Source organism: Drosophila melanogaster, chromosome 2R, assembly GCF_000001215.4.
Source record: "Drosophila melanogaster chromosome 2R".
NCBI classification, from domain to species: Eukaryota; Metazoa; Arthropoda; class Insecta; order Diptera; family Drosophilidae; genus Drosophila; species Drosophila melanogaster.
Genome location: NT_033778.4, coordinates 19,949,105 through 19,972,527, shown reverse-complemented (window position 1 = coordinate 19,972,527; position 23,423 = coordinate 19,949,105). Strand labels below are relative to the sequence as shown.

At 41.4% G+C, this 23,423-nt stretch overlaps 3 protein-coding genes across 3 annotated transcripts, besides 1 other annotated feature; all 3 read right to left on the bottom strand.

Annotated features, from left to right (window-relative positions):
- Positions 1-9,898: 9,898 nt before the first annotated feature.
- Positions 9,899-15,042: a mobile genetic element.
- Positions 15,043-15,523: 481 nt separating this feature from the next.
- On the bottom strand, positions 15,524-16,333 carry CG44623 (uncharacterized protein). The gene is made up of 4 exons (NM_001299694.1): positions 16,147-16,333; positions 15,991-16,082; positions 15,782-15,935; positions 15,524-15,719 (listed from the first exon to the last, which is right to left on the bottom strand). Exons 1-4 carry the CDS (start codon positions 16,250-16,252, stop codon positions 15,610-15,612), a joined length of 462 nt encoding a protein of 153 aa, NP_001286623.1. The 5' UTR covers positions 16,253-16,333; the 3' UTR covers positions 15,524-15,609.
- A 1,549-nt stretch (positions 16,334-17,882) lies between these two features.
- CG44622 (uncharacterized protein) lies at positions 17,883-18,733 on the bottom strand. The gene is made up of 3 exons (NM_001299693.1): positions 18,556-18,733; positions 18,407-18,498; positions 17,883-18,354 (listed from the first exon to the last, which is right to left on the bottom strand). Exons 1-3 carry the CDS (start codon positions 18,635-18,637, stop codon positions 18,112-18,114), a joined length of 417 nt encoding a protein of 138 aa, NP_001286622.1. The 5' UTR covers positions 18,638-18,733; the 3' UTR covers positions 17,883-18,111.
- A 1,844-nt stretch (positions 18,734-20,577) lies between these two features.
- Positions 20,578-21,183, bottom strand: CG10822 (uncharacterized protein). The gene is made up of 2 exons (NM_137606.3): positions 21,053-21,183; positions 20,578-21,000 (listed from the first exon to the last, which is right to left on the bottom strand). The coding sequence occupies exons 1-2, from the start codon at positions 21,071-21,073 to the stop codon at positions 20,677-20,679; spliced, it is 345 nt and encodes a 114-aa protein (NP_611450.1). The 5' UTR covers positions 21,074-21,183; the 3' UTR covers positions 20,578-20,676.
- Positions 21,184-23,423: the final 2,240 nt, after the last annotated feature.

Genomic DNA, 23,423 nt, shown 5'->3' with positions numbered 1-23,423 from the left:
ATTCGCTTAGCGAAAACTTTTAATGATCCGAGGCCTTGGAGATGGGTTTGATACTAAGCCGGAACCGAAATAGCATCTGCATTATAAAGGAAGCTAAACGCAAGCGACCAATTAATCACCTTTGACAGTCCTCCTAAATTTTTGTCTTAAATGTACTTTTTCCCAATAATTTCAAAACACATATCTTTCGTGTTTAACGTATTCTATTAAAAAAGCGTGCGATTAAAAATTCTTCTTATTTGCAACATTAGGGGAATAATGCCAACAAACATTTCTTTAAAGCGACATATCGAACATCTTTATATGCACGACCCAGTTTTTACTTATATGAAGCTTATTCCTGGCCCCAGTTTTCCATTGCCTCGGTCTTATCGCCTCTTATGGCGATGGTTTTTAATGTCTTTTTGGGGCTAGGATCGTAAGCCACTTCTATCTGCGCCGTGTTGTCGAACATAATCGAACTAATCAATTTGCGTAAATAAACTGCTCTGGGTTTATTATCGACAAGGTGCCACGTGCCGAGCTCGGTGGCGTCCCCGTGCAACATAAATCTTTATTTACAAAAGTGTAAACAAAAATTACTCACTCACGCGCATTCACGAGGGAAAGCGCAAAAAAATGGGTAAGCGGAAAAGTGGGAAAATGCATGGAGAGGAAGTGTGTTAAAGGCTGAAATGCGAAAAATCAACGACTTCGACGCAGAGATAACAATGGGGGCTAACCTCTCGAACTCGAACTCCCCAACGGATACGAGTGGGTGTGCGAATTAGCATGTGAGCCCTTACAAAGGCCACCCCCCTGGCGCCGCTAATGGCCCTCCCGTGAGTCTGACGCTCCCGTTGAAAAGTCAACGATTGCCGCGCTGCGGAAATTAACGGAAAATCAGCAGCGGCGCACAAAGAGAACGAAATGTGGGCGGGCGAAAGACACAGCGAAGCTTCGCTAAGGAGACCGAAAAGGATATTCGTAGCAATCTTAACGAATTCGTAATAATGTTTGACACTTTTTTTTTAAGAATTGTGTTAGGCTCTCTAGGGCTAACTATAAAATTTTTCTTGGGTAGCAGAGAAGAGATTATTTGGAAAATATTTTGAAGACTCCCTTACAGTTGTTCCACTGTAGCTGACGTTAATAGCAACAAATGGCAAAGGATGCTTGATTTAATGTACAAAAGTTTTTGATGTTTCTCCGTAGGTGGATGATGGCGGCGACGTGGGGAGCCTTCGCTCCTTTTGCCTTTTGGCCCCTATGTCTGTCTGTGGGTGTTGGTTAACAGTCTGCTTATTTCAAATTGTAATTATGGGCCGCTGTTCCGCTCGTCCTTTCGCCAAACGTTGGGTGTCAGTATCAGTCGGCTGACACTGGGGGTCCTGCGCGCAGGACTCAGTGGAGCAGAATGCAGCAAATCACGGGGTCCCGAGCCTCTATGTTTCGCATAAAATGTATACAAATTATGCGTATTTATCGGGCAAATTCAATGAACTGTAAATGGTGTGGAAGTTGTTTGGCGCTCGAGTGTGTGTCGGCAAAGGTGTTTGGTGTGCCATTGTTGTTACGCGGTTGTCTGTCACAACATTAAGCCTTGTGGATTGGGTCTGAGAAAGCGCACAGGTGTGTGTGAAAGTTGGGGGCTGGAATGGGTTGGGTTGGGGTTTTCAGGGTGCTGGGTAGGCGTAGTGAATCGGGTGCACTGAACCATTCTCATTAAGATGGTTGGGGGTGCTCAGACAATTTGCTGACGTTTAATTCCCTAACATAATGTACCCCTTTGGGCATTCGATTCCGCCCAAATCTGTTTAACGATTGGGCCATTCCACAATTAATAATTACTAATCGCTTTGGCAAGCAACTAGCATAGAAAAGTGAAATCACGATCTATATTTGTCCTGATTTATTTCGGTATACCATTTAGTCATTTACCGCAACCCCAGAACAGTTAACAGAAGCGAGTTCATTGACAACCTTGAGCCTTGACCCCTGACCCATTGACAGGTGGCAGGCGCATAAATATTTCATTGGCTCGCTCTATTAAGGGGGAAATGGGGAAAACTTTTATGGCCAACACATCGGTCCACTGCCGCGTGCCAGTTATTAGTTAATAACTATTTGCTCTTTGTTTATTTATAATGTCTTAATTGTCGGAACGTGGGCCCAATCCATCCAGGCATGGTAATTTAATGGTCGTCGCACAATTATTTTCCAATTCACAGCCCAATCGGGCAAAGGGATCCGGATCCGTTGGATACGTTCGTCCAATTTAAATCCCCAGTTTCCCAGTTTCGGTTGGGACGCCTCTCTTCCCAGCTGTCAGGTTAATTTGCTTGCCGCACAGCAGGTGTTGAGTTTGGCTAATTAATAGGCTGTCCGAGACTGCCGGGCTGGCCCACAGATTTTTAACGACAGGTTTCAGGGGGGATCGGGAGAAGGAACTGGGGCTGGGAGCCCGGGAACGGGTAACGGGTCACGTCCTGGACCGTAAACGCATCCGTTTCCGCATCGCAAACTATGCGGGCGACAGCTGCTGCTGCACGGGAAATAAGTTCGGTAGAGGTAATTTCTATTTTGAATTAAAATCCAAATCTGAGTTGTGCAAACCCTTCACAATGTAGCCGAAACTTTCTAAAGACGTTATTCATAAACGATTAATTTTCATATACATTTTGCACAGCGAAAGAATGAATTAATTCGAATTTTCTCTCAGTGTGCTCCTCCTTTTTTATGGCTTTGCGTGCTTGGCATCGTTTTGTTTGGGGTCCGCGCGTTCCCGAGTTATTACTAATTTTTAATTTATGTGCATTTAATTGAAATTCGGCAGAGGCCAGCACTCAGCGACTCTCCCTCTGAATTTGGCTCCTACTCTGACTTTGACTTTGACTTTGGCTTTGCCCCTGCTGTGGACTGTGGCTCTGACCCACTTGCCAGACAAACACGCATCGCATCGCATTGCATCGGAGGCTTGGCCAAAATCGCGCATCGAACATGGCCAACAAGTTGCAAACAAGTCGTCGCCAAAATCGCAAGCAACATAAATTTTCGCACATTTTCGGGCTGCGTTCGACGGGCACATGCAACCAGAAATCAACCAGCAGGCCAGAAAAAAAAGCAGGCAGAGTTGAAACGTGGAAAGAGTTATATGGCCTCACATTTCTGCTGCCTGCTGGCCGCAAATTTATTACGTTAATTAAAATAATTCTTAATTAATCAGAAGCAAAGATGCGGGCAGTGCAAATGGCCACAGAAGATGACCGAGCCAAGTTCAGAGATGGGGAAGAACCCTTTTGATGTCACTCCTCTTCTGCCTCAGCTGCAGACAGTTTTGTCTAGTAATGCATGGCGCATCAATTATGGAAGAGTTCCCCTATCCCCAATAATATCCCCCGATTTATACTGCCCACTGGAGACTCGCCCACTTGCCGAGTTTCTCACGGGACTCGCTTAAAAATGAATTTAATATGCTCTTTAGTTGAAGTGAAGAAGCTACGGTTTCATCAGCACAGTGGAATGAAAAATGAGGAATGCGGTATGAATCTTATATAGAAAATCAAGGTTCATAAGAATTATGTAGTGTTATAAATAGTACTCAGCTTGTGCCTCGTTAATATTATCTTTTAATATATTTATAATTGGATTGTATCAATTGTCGCGTAAAACATTTGTCTAGTTATTTTCTTAAATTATTTTCTAGTAACTGTTTTTTCTTTAACACGATCTCCCCACTGTACCTTCATCGAGCGAGCAAGCTGCACTTGTCCTCCATTCGCTGCAACTCATTACATTATTTTCGTGTGTTTATTGTTTCTTTGCAGTCTCTTGCCGCCAAAGCAGCAGCTTGGCTGGCGCCCTATTGTTCCCTGTGGCCCCCAGTCTGCCGGTCCACTGGTGCCCGATGCCCCGATGCAGGATTCCCGCCTCCTGGCCAGCAGTTTATTATGCAGCAACGCACCCCCAAAGCGGTTTGGATCGGTTGGTCGGCTGGCAAACAGACAGCGCCTGACAATGAGTTTTTAGTTTGTGCAGCGTTCATTTCGCCGCTTATCTGCGCCCTGGCAATGTTTGCTGTCATTGCAAATTTCCGAGTTTGACAGCTTACAAGCAGCCAGAGTCGAGAGTCCCCATTTGCCCCTTTCCTTCCCGCCGTCTATGGCATCCTGCGTTCCCCGACCGCAGGCTCAATGTCCGTCGGCTTTGGGCTCTCCCGCCGGACTCTGTGGCGCTGCTAGACGCACAGCGTCTTCGTTTAAGTGGCGCTATGCGTCGGACGTCTCATCGACCTGGTACACGGAGAGAAAAGGCAGTAGTTCTAGAGAACAGCTTTTCAAAAAGCAAAGTGTTAAGTATCCGACTTGGGGACCAATCAGAGTCATTGATATAACAATGCTTAATGAGACACTCCCTTAGTTCGAAGTTATTAAAAATTCCAAGCAGAAATATAATATTTTCAGTGCATCCACTCCTCGCTCTCATTCGCATTCTCATCGTCGGCGGTTATTAGTTGGCCACTGCGTCGAGTGGATGTGGATGTGGATCCGTCGTAGATACGTGGATATGTGGTCTTAATGATGTCAGACCGACCGAGCGAACGGTACAGTGAACAATGCCAAACAGCTACGGACCTGATTAGCCATGTTGGCCCCTTTGGGTCTTGGGGATTCGGATTGGGCACTGTGTCTTAGCACCGCATCTCGTATATTGTTTGAAGATACACGTAATTAATGTGGACTTAGCAGTTTGGCACTCAGATAACAAAAGATATTGGCCAGACGGTACGAGTGGTGTTGCGGGAGGATGCCATGTCGGCAACGGGTAATGAGTTCAATATCTTTCCATTGAGTCCTACCCGTGGCTCTTTCAAATTTAAGTTCTGCAGTATGTTTTTCGATCGTTAAACGTACTGTAAGATAAGATCGTTTAAAAAATGTTAATATCATCATAGTTTGTATCAATAGCTTTCATAAATCCTAGAAAATGTAGATGTTTACATTACCATTGCTAGGTATGGGGGATTTTTCGTTTACCGAACAGCCTCTCCAGTTCTGTGCTAATAGTAATGACCATGCAATTCTGCAAACCCTGCCGATACTCTTGAAATATTTCCGGTTAAGGAGTAATCATATTAGCAGCCAGCCTGGCCTCGAAACCCAAATGTTCGCCCATTTCCCCCTCTTAATATATACGTCGATGCCAATTTAGCTATTACATAAGTGAGTCAGCTGAAAAGGAAACCAGCTCCAACTCGACTACAAAATGATGATGGAACGCAAGTACAAGTTGGTTAGACGTCTCAAGCTGCGTTGTCAGAAAGTCGAGAAATTGAGAAGCGGATGGAAGGGGCAGAGTCATCATTACGTTGATTTGCGGTTCAAAAATGCTTGCACTTAGTTGCTACTGTTCATGATTTTAGCTGATTTTCCTTGTACCGAATCGGTATTGACTTGGTCAAATCCCTTAGGACTGGCACATTGACTGACTGACTGGCTGACTGGTCCTTGACTTGGTGACCCAGTTGGCCTTTGTTTTAGCCCCGCCAATATTGTTTGCCCGTAAGATATTTATTTGCTTTGCTTTTCTATTTGGAATTTCCAATTTTTCCGCTGCTTCGTCTGCCATTTATTGCTCTTGAGATGTTTTCACTTGGGAGCTGGATGACGACGGGTTCTCCAAAGGTCACCCGCTGCAGCAACACAGCAAGACAGCAACAGTTCCGACTTCATCCATCCTTTGCCAGTCATCGAAATCCCCTCCAACTTTCACATTAGTTTGTGTGGGTCGACGTGCTCTATCGTTCATCGTTTATATTATCGGCTCGGCATCAGCATCATCATCAGCGTCGTCGTCATCTAGCCCGTCATCGCTTTTGGGCCATGGCGCTGTGTTGGCTTTATCCGCTTGGCCCAATCGCCTCGCCCTCTCGCCTGGCCAATTCCTTTGATTACCGCACCCTTTTCGCTCTTTGTTTGGTCTTAGGTCATCATAAATTGTTTGCTTTCAAGTCAATTATTGATATAGGATTTGCAGCCGTGATTAAGCTGCCTCTTCCTTATTGGCCAAGTGGGTCAGTGGAGTGTGGCCATGCCCGTTCAGGCCATTGTTTTAGGCCTGGTCTTCGTTACGGCGAAAGTTCAATGCCAACGCCAAAGGCAACTGCACGCCAAGTGCATTAGCTGCCCCCATAAACATTGATAAGCCAGAGATAAGGAGGCAGATACCCACTCCTAGACCCATTTCGATCCCATTACGATCCGCATTCCCCGGCAAATTGTAGCACTCATAATTTGTTTTTGATTGCCTGGCACTTTGGCCGCCTCCTCGGACCTAAGCAAACCGAAATATAAATCCAAACAAGTGCTCTCTGAGCCGTCTAGGGGACACTCGAAGCGCCGGGGCAAACAAAACAGGGCCGGGCACAAGGGTCTCGGAATGGGGAATCAGGGGACAGGGAATCTGGGACCGAAGTCCAGACCCTTAGCCCATCTTTTCCTGTTTTGTCGGCATCTTTTACTCCACACTGGCGCTTCCGTCGCTGCAACGAGAGATGCAAATGGTAATGTCTGGTAAATTGCGCTTAGAGAAAATTCATGCCCTAAGCAGGAAAACTTAATAAATCCTCTGTTCAGAGTTTAAAAAGTGGAAGTAAGTGCGTTTATGCGATTATTTACTCCGGTTTACTCTTGCTATTAAATAAAAAAAAACGTAGAAAATATGAAATAATTTGTTGCAATGATGTACCTATTTTTGTTGTGTGTAAGGTATAGTGGAATGGTTTGAGTATGCTCGAAAGTCTTTTGACAATATTTGCGCGCCCTGACAATAAAACGCAAAGTGAAGTCTTGAGCTGCAGTTCCTCCATGTGCATCCCCTGGATTTTAGTATCTCAGTATTCATGTATTTGTGTATCTGTGCGGCGGGTCATTTAAATTTCATGCTAAATCAAAAATGCTTGTGTTTATTATTTGTTTTGTGTGCTGTGCCGCGGCCGAGGACTCCGCGTTTCGCTTTTCCTGTTTGTCTTTGGGTTCCAGTTCATTTCAGCCGAGCGGCGCTTGTATACGAGTCGATGTCTTTCCTTTTGTTAGCCATGAAGGCGCCCTTTCCCATCCTTCGGCCCTCATCCGCTGCCCCTGCCCATGCCCCTCCCACTCATCGATTGCCGGCGGCATCCTTTGTGGCCTACACAGGATGTCGATTACATTTGTTTACTGCACTCGGCGCACTATAATTTCCCCCTCGTTTAATGAACAGGTGCCGTGTTGTTGTCTCTGCTGGAACTGCATCCCTACTTAATTTGCCCAGTGCAGTGTGCACTGGAATCCAGAGACATCGGAGACAAACATGGCCATTCCATAGCCGCACAAATGGCATTTAATCTCTAAAGCGCATCACCAGATTTACGCTCAAGACAAGATCAAAGCGTCAACTTAGCATTCAGCAGCCCACCAATCAGATGAACTGCGAAATCCACTCGAGATGCAAGTGGATATCTGGACTTCTACTCTGCAATCCAGATCCCTTTGGTTGTGTCTGGGGCGGAGAAGTGGAGTGAAAACCACGTGATTTGCATTTAATTTAAAGATTGCTGAGATTTATCGGTGAACAGAGACTTTCAAGGATAATTGTATGTTTATATTTAATTCAACAACAACGTGCAAGTACTAAAATTCTTTGTGGTTTCCTTAAGGAAGTTCTTAAATCTTCTTACTTTGTTTCAAACCTCATCCTTCCACGCAGATGTAAATTACCTCAACAATGTTGCAACAGATATTTAGCCAAGTTAAGACCCGAGGTATGCATCTCGGTGACCACTCTCAGTCCAAAGATAAAAAAGCGATAACATTTTAATGACGAGGACTCAGATCGCTGTGATCGTGGGTGTCGGTGGAGTGGGATTTCAGGCATTACTCAATCAGCGGGCCATAAATGCAAGCTGATTAATGCAGCTGCCTGTCTGACGACAAGTGATACATTTCCGGTGACAATGATGGGGACTTATTATACGCTGGAAAAAATGTTTATACTTTTCTCTACTAATCTTGGATGCATTCGTATGCATCTAATTGAATTCAGAGCGTTACTGCATGCTGTCTAAAGCCATCTAAGTAAACTGCTGACTAACAACAATTAAGAAATTATCCCTCTGGCTAAAAACTTTTTTTATGTGTATCTTGGGGATGGTCCTCAAGTTGTCGGCGATGTTCACGACGTCATGCAGTCTGCGGATCACGGAGTGGCAATCAAACGGAGGCCACATTTGGGGTCCATGACAACGACAAGTGTCAAAACGCAGGTTGCACTCATTTAAATTGGCATGATTTACGTTTGCCCCAACCAGCAACCGACTTGCATCTCAACGCATTGCCTGTCATCCATGTGGATGCAACTGTGGCAATATGGCAAATTACAACAGCACTTAACAAGCCGCAGCCGAAGGAAATGACAAACAGCGGAGACAAGACGCTGACATAGCCAAAGGGTCTCATCCGGGAACGAGTAAAGGGAGCTGTAAACTGGGAGCTGGGCGATCCCATCCGATCCGATCCGGATTCCATAGTGGGCATCAAGTCGAGTCGAGTCGAGTGGGGGGCAGAGGGTCGCCAGTCGCCGGTCGCCGTCGCCTCATGTTTATTTACAATTAGTATATTCTAGATTTTCCTTTACCTTTTTGTAAGCTTTGATTAATACATAACTACCTAATAGTTTGGGCCCTTTTCATTTTATGTGCTTTACCTTAGTATTTTTTTTGTCGGGTGTCCCTCATCTTCGGTGGGTTCTGGCAAAGGATTTGCAGCAAGACCGGCTTGTTAGTGTGCAACATTCTGTTGCAACGCCGGCGACTGCAACAGCGACTGCAACTGCAACTGTTGCGTTGCTGCGTAATTAAGTGGGCGACAGTCTGGTAAATGCAAATTTCTTGGCCTTGTCGCACTGCTCGCCGCAGGACATGGCCAAATGCAGATGCTGGCAACCGATATGGACGATAAGCCGTGGTGCGATGCCGCTGTTAGCGGGTTCCTGTTGCTGTTGCTGTTCTGCATCAGCTTGTAGACGGCGATAAGCGCTCGCCTATGATCTATGATCCTGACCTTGGCTGGCAGATCAGAATGCGCATACGCAATGTTGCGCATTCTTAATTAAAATGTCAAAACTGGTTTAATGGCGTTAATGAACGAACAGCACTCAGTTCGTTAGTCGGGCGAACAGGTCGCTAGAGGTTTGACAATATTGCTTGGATTCCTGGGATTCCTTCGGTTTGGTGTTCATGGACTGCGGATCGCTTTCTGGCTTTTGATCTGCCTGGCGATCTGGACTTTGATTTATCTTTAGGTTTGCTGCGTTTACAAACAAAAGCTGCCGCCGCCAGCGCCGGAAAATGGAAAGTTTTCCGTTGTCTTGACAGTTAGCGTAGTGACGGTTGATTTATAGAAATCAAAGCCTGGTCTTGCAGCCTTTGTTAAGTTCGTTATCGTGTTTGCAAAATTGTTAACTGAGCTATAACAAACTATGGCACACGTTTGGTAATACAACGCAGCGCTGGATGTCTAATCATAGATACTATATATCCAACCGCTGCTGATTTAATATTGATATCGAGATATCTGATTATCATTGGGAAAAATTAAGGGATTTGTAATTATGTTAATTTTTCACCCATCTCCACTCTTTTTTATTGGTTTTAAATGGTAACTCGACCGTGAAGGACCAATGCAAAAGCCCGTCCAATTCATTGCATTCCCTTCTATTCAAAGCAGGCGCCTTCGCAGCACAGAAACACTTGTAAAAATTGAAATATGTTTTCAAGTGCATTTCGTAACTCTTAGTACGCACTACATACATCAAATCAAAATAATCAAAACATAACGTTTTTCCCAGTGCACCGAGCCCAAAGCCCGACTCTTGGGGGTTCTGTTGGAATATACTATTCAACCTACAAAAATAACGTTAAACAACACTACTTTATATTTGATATGAATGGCCACACCTTTTATGCCATAAAACATATTGTAAGAGAATACCACTCTTTTTATTCCTTCTTTCCTTCTTGTACGTTTTTTGCTGTGAGTAGGTCGTGGTGCTGGTGTTGCAGTTGAAATAACTTAAAATATAAATCATAAAACTCAAACATAAACTTGACTATTTATTTATTTATTAAGAAAGGAAATATAAATTATAAATTACAACAGGTTATGGGCCCAGTCCATGCCTAATAAACAATTAAATTGTGAATTAAAGATTGTGAAAATAAATTGTGAAATAGCATTTTTTCACATTCTTGTGAAATAGTTTTTTTTTTCACATTCTTGTGAAATTATTTCCTTCTCAGAATTTGAGTGAAAAATGGACAAGGCTAAACGTAATATTAAGCCGTTTGATGGCGAGAAGTACGCGATTTGGAAATTTAGAATTAGGGCTCTTTTAGCCGAGCAAGATGTGCTTAAAGTAGTTGATGGTTTAATGCCTAACGAGGTAGATGACTCCTGGAAAATGGCAGAGCGTTGTGCAAAAAGTACAATAATAGAGTACCTAAGCGACTCGTTTTTAAATTTCGCAACAAGCGACATTACGGCGCGTCAGATTCTTGAGAATTTGGACGCCGTTTATGAACGAAAAAGTTTGGCGTCGCAACTGGCGCTGCGAAAACGTTTGCTTTCTCTGAAGCTATCGAGTGAGATGTCACTATTAAGCCATTTTCATATTTTTGACGAACTTATAAGTGAATTGTTGGCAGCTGGTGCAAAAATAGAAGAGATGGATAAAATTTCTCATCTACTGATCACATTGCCTTCGTGTTACGATGGAATTATTACAGCGATAGAGACATTATCTGAAGAAAATTTGACATTGGCGTTTGTGAAAAATAGATTGCTGGATCAAGAAATTAAAATTAAAAATGACCACAACGATACAAGCAAGAAAGTTATGAACGCGATCGTGCACAACAATAATAACACTTATAAAAATAATTTGTTTAAAAATCGGGTAACTAAACCAAAGAAAATATTCAAGGGAAATTCAAAGTATAAAGTCAAGTGTCACCACTGTGGCAGAGAAGGCCACATTAAAAAAGATTGTTTCCATTATAAAAGAATATTAAATAATAAAAATAAAGAAAATGAAAAACAAGTTCAAACTGCAACATCACACGGCATTGCGTTTATGGTAAAAGAAGTGAATAATACTTCAGTGATGGACAACTGCGGGTTTGTCCTTGATTCTGGTGCTAGTGACCATCTTATAAATGATGAGTCGCTGTATACCGACAGTGTGGAGGTTGTGCCTCCACTTAAGATTGCAGTGGCCAAGCAAGGCGAATTTATTTATGCCACTAAGCGTGGTATTGTCCGACTACGGAATGACCATGAGATTACACTGGAGGATGTACTCTTTTGTAAGGAAGCTGCTGGTAATTTGATGTCCGTAAAGCGTCTCCAAGAGGCAGGAATGTCGATCGAATTTGACAAAAGCGGTGTAACCATTTCGAAAAATGGGTTAATGGTTGTCAAAAATTCAGGTATGTTAAACAATGTACCTGTGATCAATTTTCAAGCATATTCTATAAATGCTAAGCATAAAAATAATTTTCGTTTATGGCATGAGAGGTTTGGCCATATAAGCGATGGCAAATTATTAGAAATAAAACGAAAGAACATGTTTAGTGATCAAAGTCTTCTAAACAACTTAGAGTTATCATGTGAAATTTGTGAACCCTGTCTAAATGGTAAACAGGCAAGACTTCCTTTTAAACAATTGAAAGATAAGACCCATATTAAAAGACCACTTTTTGTAGTACACTCAGATGTCTGTGGGCCTATTACTCCAGTTACTTTAGATGATAAAAATTATTTTGTGATCTTTGTTGATCAGTTTACACATTATTGTGTAACTTATTTAATTAAATATAAATCTGATGTGTTTAGCATGTTTCAAGATTTTGTAGCCAAGAGTGAAGCTCATTTTAATTTAAAGGTTGTGTACTTATACATTGACAATGGTAGAGAATACTTGTCAAATGAGATGAGACAATTTTGTGTTAAGAAAGGAATTTCTTATCACTTAACAGTGCCACATACACCTCAGTTAAATGGTGTTTCTGAGAGAATGATAAGAACCATTACGGAAAAAGCTCGAACCATGGTTAGTGGTGCAAAGCTAGATAAAAGCTTTTGGGGCGAAGCAGTATTAACTGCTACTTATTTAATCAACAGAATTCCTAGCAGAGCACTTGTTGATAGTTCAAAGACCCCATATGAGATGTGGCACAATAAGAAGCCATACTTAAAACATTTGAGAGTGTTTGGTGCAACTGTTTATGTGCATATTAAAAACAAACAAGGAAAGTTTGATGATAAATCATTTAAAAGTATTTTTGTGGGCTATGAACCCAATGGTTTTAAGTTGTGGGATGCTGTAAATGAAAAATTTATTGTCGCAAGAGATGTTGTTGTCGATGAAACCAATATGGTTAATTCTAGAGCTGTTAAATTTGAAACAGTGTTCCTGAAAGATAGTAAGGAAAGTGAAAATAAAAATTTTCCGAATGACAGTAGGAAAATAATACAAACAGAGTTCCCGAATGAGAGTAAGGAATGCGACAACATACAATTCCTGAAAGATAGTAAGGAAAGTGAAAATAAAAATTTTCCGAATGACAGTAGGAAAATAATACAAACAGAATTCCCGAATGAGAGTAAGGAATGCGACAACATACAATTCCTGAAAGATAGTAAGGAAAGTAATAAATATTTTCTGAATGAGAGTAAGAAAAGAAAGCGAGATGATCACCTGAATGAAAGTAAGGGATCAGGCAACCCGAATGAGAGTAGGGAAAGTGAAACAGCAGAGCACTTAAAAGAAATTGGAATTGATAATCCAACTAAAAATGATGGCATAGAAATTATTAATAGAAGAAGTGAGAGATTAAAGACTAAGCCTCAGATATCCTATAATGAAGAGGATAATAGTCTAAATAAAGTTGTTCTAAATGCTCACACTATATTTAACGATGTCCCAAATTCATTTGATGAAATTCAATATAGGGATGATAAATCTTCTTGGGAAGAAGCCATCAATACAGAGTTAAATGCTCATAAAATTAATAATACTTGGACAATTACAAAAAGGCCTGAAAACAAAAATATTGTAGATAGCAGATGGGTATTTTCTGTTAAATATAATGAACTTGGAAATCCAATTAGATACAAAGCTAGATTGGTTGCACGAGGATTCACTCAAAAATACCAAATAGACTATGAAGAGACATTTGCTCCTGTAGCTAGAATTTCAAGTTTCCGATTTATATTGTCATTAGTAATACAGTATAACTTGAAAGTCCATCAAATGGATGTAAAAACAGCTTTCTTAAATGGCACGTTAAAAGAGGAAATTTATATGAGACTTCCTCAAGGTATATCGTGTAATAGTGACAATGTGTGTAAATTGAATAAGGCAATTTACGGACTCAAGCAAGCGGCTAGATGCTGGTTTGAAGTATTTGAGCAAGCATTGAAAGAGTGTGAGTTTGTAAACTCTTCAGTTGATCGCTGTATATATATTTTAGACAAAGGTAACATCAATGAAAACATATATGTATTATTATATGTAGATGATGTGGTTATAGCTACAGGAGATATGACAAGAATGAATAACTTCAAAAGGTATTTAATGGAAAAGTTTAGGATGACTGACCTAAATGAAATAAAACATTTTATTGGAATTAGGATAGAGATGCAGGAAGATAAAATCTATTTAAGCCAATCTGCATATGTTAAAAAATTTTAAGTAAATTTAACATGGAAAATTGTAATGCAGTTAGTACTCCTTTACCTAGTAAAATAAATTATGAATTACTTAATTCAGATGAAGACTGCAATACCCCATGCCGTAGCCTCATAGGATGTTTAATGTACATAATGCTTTGTACACGCCCAGATTTAACTACTGCAGTAAATATCTTGAGCAGATATAGTAGCAAAAATAACTCCGAATTATGGCAGAACTTAAAAAGAGTTCTTAGATATTTGAAGGGCACTATCGATATGAAATTGATTTTTAAAAAGAACTTGGCATTTGAAAATAAAATTATTGGTTATGTGGATTCTGATTGGGCTGGTAGTGAAATTGATAGAAAAAGTACAACAGGGTATTTATTCAAAATGTTTGATTTTAATCTCATTTGTTGGAATACAAAGAGACAGAACTCAGTAGCAGCCTCATCAACTGAAGCTGAGTATATGGCCCTATTTGAAGCCGTGAGAGAAGCTCTATGGCTTAAATTTTTATTAACTAGTATTAACATTAAACTAGAAAACCCCATTAAAATTTACGAAGACAATCAAGGCTGTATTAGCATAGCAAACAACCCCTCATGTCATAAACGAGCTAAACATATTGATATTAAATATCATTTTGCCAGAGAGCAAGTTCAGAATAATGTGATTTGTCTTGAGTATATTCCTACAGAGAATCAACTGGCTGACATATTTACAAAACCGTTGCCTGCTGCGAGATTTGTGGAGTTACGAGACAAATTGGGTTTGCTGCAAGACGACCAATCGAATGCTGAATGAAATTTTTATATATATTTTTCAAATTTAAATTCCTGTAAACATATTTTGTTACAATGATCTGATCGGGTTTTTCTGGGTTTTCCCCGTATCCTCGCAGCAAATGCTGGATCAGTTAACACTTCCCAGAATGCACACCACCCACATTTGATAGTTACTAATGAATATTATTGTTATGTTTTTAATTATAGACGTTATTTTTGAGGGGGCGTGTTGGAATATACTATTCAACCTACAAAAATAACGTTAAACAACACTACTTTATATTTGATATGAATGGCCACACCTTTTATGCCATAAAACATATTGTAAGAGAATACCACTCTTTTTATTCCTTCTTTCCTTCTTGTACGTTTTTTGCTGTGAGTAGGTCGTGGTGCTGGTGTTGCAGTTGAAATAACTTAAAATATAAATCATAAAACTCAAACATAAACTTGACTATTTATTTATTTATTAAGAAAGGAAATATAAATTATAAATTACAACAGGTTCCCTTGTCTGCAAAGTTGTGTGATTTATTTGGGCGGCTCGGGTGTTTTTTGCTCTTTGTGCGCTGCGCTTTTTATTATGGCACAATTTTTATTATTTTTATTGGTGCGCACTCGAGTGGATTTCGCCAGAGTGCTGGAGTGGAGCTGGAGGAGTTGCAGGCCCATGACGCACCACCCTCACCACTTTCCTGAGGCTGCAAACAGAACTGCATTGGGTATATGGATATGCATATCCAGGCGGGCACACACGAGTATGTGCATTTATTATTTTACTTGGCTTGCTCGCATTTTGCAGCAACGATCTGTAGACACAATAAATTACCAATTATATTTTCATTTCATATTTCTGTCATTGATTTCGCTTCCAGACTGAGGCTCCATGCCTCAATGAAACCAAAGGGGGTCGTGCGCCCCGCCCTTCAAGTCAGGCGAAATTCATATCCAATGTAAAAGGCAGTTTGTTTTATCAATCAACAGACAAATTTGTATAGCTTTTAAAATGGTTTCGAAAAGCACACATACAGTTTTACAAAGTACATTTAATATACATCGAAATATTAAAGTCAAAGGCACCTCACAAAATATACACCCGCACGGTCTTCAACTTCACTTCTTGTTCTTTTCAATTTCAATGCGTATACTACTGTTCTGAAAACCTGATACAAACAGAAACCTAAAACAAATTAAACAAGATTAAATAGTTACACGTGTTATTTTGAAAGTCGAGTAGCTCACATGGACAAATTATTAAACAAATAATGGTGTATATCTTAGCCCGTTCTGTGATGATCTCCCATTCTCTGCACAACTTGATAACATATGCGGTAGTAATTGTAACAACTACCGGGATCATTATAGCCACCCAAATCCACACAAGAAAACGATTTTCCTAAAAAACAAAAAGGATCAAAATAAAATGTATAAGATACGTAACACTCAAGTACCAAGATGGCACCAATCAGAAGGAATATTGCAGCTAAAATTGCAAAGCTGCCTCCCCCAATTACGATTTTGTGGTATATGTTTAAGGTTACACCTGTGCAAAAGGACAGCTCTTATAGTTACTCGTTTTAAATGTATGTATTCTAAGGTATATTTACGAGTAGACACGTATGAAATAATAACGACACTTAGTATTATTATGGCGATGGCCCGAATACCGCATTCTTTACGACCGGTAAGGTCTCCACGACAAAATTTGCACATTTTGCTTTTTCATCAGATTAGAATCTAATAATTTTCGTTAAATGTAACAGAAAACTCAAGAAATTGATGATTCGTAAAAGTAAATCAACTTATCAAGTTCTTTTTTCAGCCAAATGTTTTAATGTCGAACTTTAATGAAAAAGTCGGAAAAGTGCAGTCTTAACTGTAAAGCAAAACCACCCCCAGAGTTAAGTTATCAGAAAGAAAAGCGCGAAAATCCCTTTGTTGGACTGTTTTTATTTTCGTCTGCAGCCGGGACCGTCTATATTTATTTCCTCTGCCGTTCTATAAGGCCGGCCAGCTGGCTTTGTGCAAAGCCTGCCGCCACATTAAGCCCTCAACCCAGCGATTTGGGAATGGAAATCAAAAGTCGCCGTTAAAGTGTCTAGGAAATTGTGCATGCATTAAATAAATGAAACTCCCTTTATCCCGAAGGACGGACAGAGTGACCAAGGGTCGGACCAGGAATAACCTCGGGTCCATGTGCAAATTAAAATGGGAATAAGAGGCGAAGGCGGGTACTTTGTAGGGGGAGACTTGCAGTTGTGGGTTGAGCATAAAAAATTAAAACAGACGGGCTTGGATAACTTTTAGGAAAGGGAAGGCAATGTTGAAGCCACAAATGCAATCAAACGTAAACATTTAAAACTAGTTGAATATATATTTAATGTATTCCTTAAAGGTTTCTTTAAACAAAGCCAAGCTGATAATGCATTTAGATTATAAATTATTATTAGTATTTGGTATTTGGCTTACTACGCAATATATATTTGGTTTCTCAGGCCCCATATGCAACGCACCGTTCATCGCTCTGTTAAATTCAGAAAAGGATTCTTGGATATTAAAATGTGAGCAATTTCTTGACCCCATCCTATAGATTTGCCAAGGCCAATTATAAAGTTTGGCTGGAAATCCAAACTAGCGCAAAAACTATGGAAAAGCCAAAAGGAACGTCGATGAGCACCGCACGTAATTCAATCTGGGCAGCTCAGTTTTGCTGGCCTCTTTGAGTAGGCTTACCTGGAAGAGGCGGGCAGGTGGTATAATTATATTCTCCAATTTTCATGGGTCGAGAGGATTCGTGTTCCTCTTTTTCTTTGCATATTTTACCATAATTTGCTGTTCTTGTTTGTTCTGCCAGTTGTCCTGGCGAACAAATTGCGAATTGAAAACTTCGAAAACTAGCGGCAATTACAGAATTTTACGAAAACCGAAACCAAACGAAACGGGTACGAGCCCGAACCAGAACCCAAAACTTGGACTATTTGGCTGACTGTGCGTGTAATTATAATTTTCTTTAAGTCGGTTTGCGCAAACTTTCCTTTATGTCAAACTTTCGTCCTGCTGCTCTTTCCATCTTTGCGACCGCAAATAATTTTGTGGAAAAGTTGCCGCTCTCCGCACTCCCCTTTTCACTGAATTACTGAATTTTCCCGATTTTTCCATGTTGTTGGTAATTATGCTCTTTGTGCGACGCAACCAAACTTTTGGGTACATCGTCTGAGTGTATTAGTTGTAATGTGCTTCGGTTAGCCCAAGGAGGAGCGCAAGTTGCCAAACTTACGACAACAATAACAACGAAAACAAGCGTCGTCCCCTTGCCGTTTTTTTTTTTGTTTGTTTGGGAACTTACCTTTCGTTTTGGCCATATCCTTCGGCTAGACAATGTGTCTTATTAGAAGGGCTTGCCAGCGGTAAACTTTCCGGTGATTTTCATTCATCAGAAGTTTGGCATCAAATTTTCAGCTAATCACGTTGTCGATGAATGGAATTGTAACTTTATAAACTGTTTTCCGGCATAATTGTTGGCCCGAGCGTTCTCCTAATATTTCCATTAGCACTAGCCGGAACCATTCGTTTCATTTAAATAGGTCAAAATGAACAGAAGCCAAAAGCATGAAAACACTAATAACTTTAGATATTTGATTACCACAACATAATTGCTTACCCAATAAAAACGTCAAATGCAAAATTTGTCCGATTTTAAAATATATTTGAAAAGACCTCCAGTCCTTCAGTAGACTGTTTATCTTCAATAAAAATACGAATGCACCGCATATTGGTATGACAAAAATAGAGAGCAGAGCAAAATGGATATGCTCCTAGAAAATATAGTTTGGGGCTAATCAGTCGCAAAAAATACTAAGTATTTACCACATTCGACATCAGTTTTATTATAGAGGCAAAGCCAATGACAATAACAACCGGAGTAAGGAAAATAATATCGTATGTGCTGACCCTAAATACTGTAGAAATAAAAAAATTAGGGACACCCTTTTCAATAATTATGTTTATTTATCTACCGTGTCGCAGAAGTACGATCATCATGGTCACACAAGCAGTACCTCCAAGAATCCATAAAATAGGCGACTTTCTTTTACACATTTTTGGAAATTAAATTAAATAACATGTTTTCTTGACATTAAATTCCATGGTATTTCTTCCTATGTGTCCTTTCTAAGCCTTATTTAACATATCTTTCGCATATTTTCACCTAATGAAATCCATCCATAATTCAGGCAAACAAATGAAAACTAATTTTTGTTGGCTGGCACTTAACACCAACTCACGACTTGTCCATTCCGGCTAATGACCAGATATATTGCCATACTGCTGCTGGGGGCTGTGATTTGGCTAACTACCTCTGCATGATTCTCCCTTTGTGGCGTATGAAATGGCATTTATTGGATTACTCAATCAAATATGTGATGCGGCAACTCAGGTTACCAAATAGGTAAATCAGGCGAGATTTAGACACCGTGTAGGGTAATATGTTGCAGCGAATCAAAATCCTCATCCTTCTTGAACAAAGCAGATTTTGTAATTATTTAATTAAGTGTTGGCTATTGAATTGAAGGTCAATGTACTTAATGACATTATTTGTATAGAAAAAGAATTTTCTTGTGGAAAATGATTTCCAATTTTTTCTCTTTATATATGATATTTAGACCCCGTCACCCCAGCATTCCACTGGGCAATGCTAATTCAAATGCAAGCCCTCGAACATCCTTGAGAGTTATGCAAAGCAGGAGCTGCCGAATGCAAAATGTGTTTTCACTTTTGTTCGTTTATCAAACGGGTGTCGGACTGACTGGTTGGTTAGTTGGTTGGTTGGTTGGTTTGTTTGTCGTTTTGTCGGACTTGTGGGGATTGTTGGCAAGGCGCCATGGTCGGGCTCCAACTCTGGCTGCAATATGACCAACGGCAACAAATAGCTGACAGTAACAACGGCAAAGGCGCTGGATACAGCTGAAACCTGAAAAGGACCCGGGGCAAATTCACGACTCGCATATTGAAAACAAAACTGCAGTCTGAGAGGAGTGAAGACAGGCACACGTGATGGGGGATATTGTGTGATTGTGTTTACGGTGTGGCTACATGGCTGTATGGTTGCATGGATGTGGAGCGGGTCCCTCCCCCCATGAAGTGAAGCCAAGTGAAAATGAAAACAAAGTTTAACAAACCGTGGCTAACGAGCTACATTATTAAAACTTCAAAAATGCATAAATTTGCCGAAGACGAATGGAGCGAACTGCAGACTGCGGCATTATAATAATATAATGCATATCCTGGGCAGGCATTTGAAAGTTATTGACACCTCCTCCTCTGCTCACCGCTCTACCTACTCCCATCACCCAACAGCCGGTAAAACTCGTGACGTGATCGGTTTTGAGGCACCTACGAAGGAGAGTGTTGCAACACAGGCCAGGTTCCACAAAAGCTGCACGATCTGGGCACTGGGCACCCACTCCCCAATCCACAATCCCCAACCCCACTCTCCATTCCAATCCTAGCTTCAATCCCAGCCCAACTGGAACTGCGGATCGAGTTCGCGACTCGGCTGCCAAGTGATTCTGCGCATATTAGTTGGCCATTAGGCGCACACCATTGTCAGCTGTGAACGGCAGTCGAAAGCGCATTAAAATTCAGACGGTGTTAAATATTACAAGCGCCCCCTGTTGCAGAAAAGGGGAAAAGGTTTCGCGCTGATTTGCAGCTGCCACTCAAGAGGTTTTTTGGAGGGGGTGGTGCTGCAGATCGCGTAGGAGCTTGTGAAACGTATTGGCGACGTGATATGTTAATCTTTCAGGCGAAAACGTGGAGCGTTTTGGATGCGGATGTTTGGCAGACAGAAAAGCACTTGTCGGTTAGACATGGTTGGAAATGAAGATTCCTCCTTTTTTGATCCAATGAATGCAATATAATACTTTTTTTGGGTTTTACGAAAAGCGTTCACTTATCTTAGCACTTCGCTTTCATTGCAGACTGGACTCACTAAATATGTATCTTAGCTTTATAGGAAACATTTTTCCGCAATAGTTTATGCTCTTCAAAGGCTTTCAGTTGGTAATAGCAATCGTCCAACTGAAAACTTTATTTAATACTTGTGTGGCAATTATAAACAGCATAATATGTGCTAAATGCTAACCCTTTATGTTAAGAAAAGTATCTTTGGCATTCTGAACCACCAAAACGGTGATCTTGGCATCTGGTGTAATGAGCACCTCGTGATACTTGGTACGAACTCTCAGTAGAGTCAAATTTTGGGCTGGCTCCATTTTGGAGAGGAACGCCTGGCACTTCTCCCGCAAATTGTCATATAGACAGGCGTACTGCAAGCCCTCCTGACGATCCATCGAGGTTTTCACCGGCACACCCGAGTGATTCATGATCAATATGTCCTCCACGCCGGGTTTCTCCTGCACTTTGCGAAATACTTCTTCCACGTAACTTTTAGTTCGCTTTGGCTGCGTAAAGTTTAACTATCAGTTAGGATGTAAATACATTTAACATACTTACATCTGTCTCTGCTTCCTGCATTTTGCCTACAGTTTTTTTTAAACGTCCACCAAATGTACTTTTAGTTATAAATTTTCTAAGTCAGTAACTGCTTGGGTTGCTTAAATTTGAGTTTATGGGTATGACATTAATGTATTGGAGTACCTTGAATTGATTGTAGTTACACTCGAGTAAAATCGCAGTAATTGCGCACCGTTATTAGTATCCAGCCAGAAGCAAAGTTTAATAAATTCCTTGGGTATCATCCTGTGACGTCATAATCACGGGCATTAGATGATTTAGTCGGATGCCAAGCAGGGCCAAATTAGGCGGGAGTTATTTGCCAAAGCGGGCTGTAAGTCTATGGCCAACTCTAATCGTCTCCTAACTCAGCTGCCAAGCATCATGGACGGCCCACTTTCGAGGCGCGCTCCCAGAGCATAAAGTGCAATTATAGCGGTGCAGCGAGGAGCAGGGCCATGAAATACCAACACCCGACAGCTGTAAACAACAATTTGCCGGGCGGCCGGCCATAAGTGCATCTCGCATCTGAGACCAAATGCCAATAACTCGCCGTGCGAGAGCGCTTATAAAAAAGTTATTTAAAAGCCCAGCCAACTCGGCTGGAGTCCAAGAGCCAAACTCAAGCCAATCTCAAGCCAGGCCAAACCAAGCCAATCCAAGCCAACAATGGCAAATGATGATGAGACGTCCAGTCGTTTCACGTTAAACGCTAAGCGTTTCGGCAAACGCGCAAAAAGTTAGACGGTGCCAAGGAGCCGACTTCACTCAAGACGAGTTGAGGATGGAAACTTGAATGAAAATACCTCGAACAGGAGAAGCGAACGTAATGAGCAAATTTATGGTCAATTGATAATTTAGAGGCATTCGGTATCATCAATAATGGACCCAACCGCTGTGGCTCTGGATCGAAGATGAGGCATTGTTATTGTTACCAATGTGGCGCAAATTGTGCTAAATGTTTCGGCAGACCCTACGCACTCGCACATGAAATATATTTATGCGAGCATCTTAAAGGGGCCCTTGGTCATATTTTATACAATTCGACTGTCAACCGGAGAACTGGGTCAGAGGTTCGTTTCGAGCTGGAAATCTCGCAGCGCTTTTGTTGTCTAGGCCTTCTTGCCGCGCAATTTAAGTCGCTAATTGAACGCTTTGTCTGACACATCGAATAAATCACACGATTGCCAGCTTGCACCTTGCAAGCCAGTCGACGGAGGTCTGAACCTGAACCCGAACCCGAGCCGCGTTCACCAACTGCACGTCGCCATGTTTATGCCAATAATATGCCATAAAGTATAGAAAGGAGCCGGCACAATGGAGCACAGTGCACATGGGGTCCCAAAACGGCTGGCTGCCGAAGAGCGGCTTCCTCTGATAAACTTTATGACATCGAGAGGGAAGTGGAAGTGCAGCCACTTTGTCAGCGGGCATCCGCCAGTCCCTGGTCCCTGGTCCCAGGTCCGTGGTCCTCCGAGTCCGATACCAAGCCAATCCCTCTCCCCGTCCTTGAGCACGGCGCTAAAGTTTAAGCATTGCCCGAACTTTACGCACAACTTGCACACATAATTTACGTCCCATCCTCTGCTCCTCTGCGTAATTATTGGCCAGGAGCCGAGGTCTGAATGTCGAAGAAGTTCGGGCCGAGATGGGCATGGGTTATATGTGAGTGCATTAGAGGCGACCACAAATTGTTTGGTTTGCTTTGGTTTAGCGCAAATTGTAGTCATAACTTCTTCTCCGGCTGCCGTCAGTCGAACAATCGGGCTTATGATGGCTCAAATGCACCTCGTTTGGAGGACGGAATGCAGGAAAGGTTAACTGGTCTCGAACTCCTCTCTATTACGTCGTCATTCGATCGACTTCGAGTGATGGTGTCTCACAAAAAAACATAACCATTAGCAAGTAGCTGTCCATTTAAGTGGTATTATCAATCCCCAGAAATATTACTTTTGTATATCTAAACATAGTTTTAGGTTTTGAAGTGAAAATCTCACAAATCTAAAGTAATTACAAACTATTTAGATTTGGTCAATAGCGTTACCAACTAAGCCAAGTGCTAGGCGTATCCATAAGCAGATTGGCCCATTAGGAAGACCCTCTTGGCGGACAAGTCTGTTTGAGAACGCAACTGCCGCAAATCCCACATCAATCAAATTGTCCGTTGCCCTAACAACAGCAACATATTAACAACTAATGTATCAACAAAAGCTGTGTGTGTGTATTGCGGGTGCAGCAAAGGCAAATTAAACCCGGCTTAAGTAACCGCTAAGCACAATGGCGCACAGCACTTGGAAATAATATTGGCCAATAATCGCCCAAGTCAATCGGAGTAGAGCTCTGGATTTCTACCTTTAGAGTGAAAGCAAAA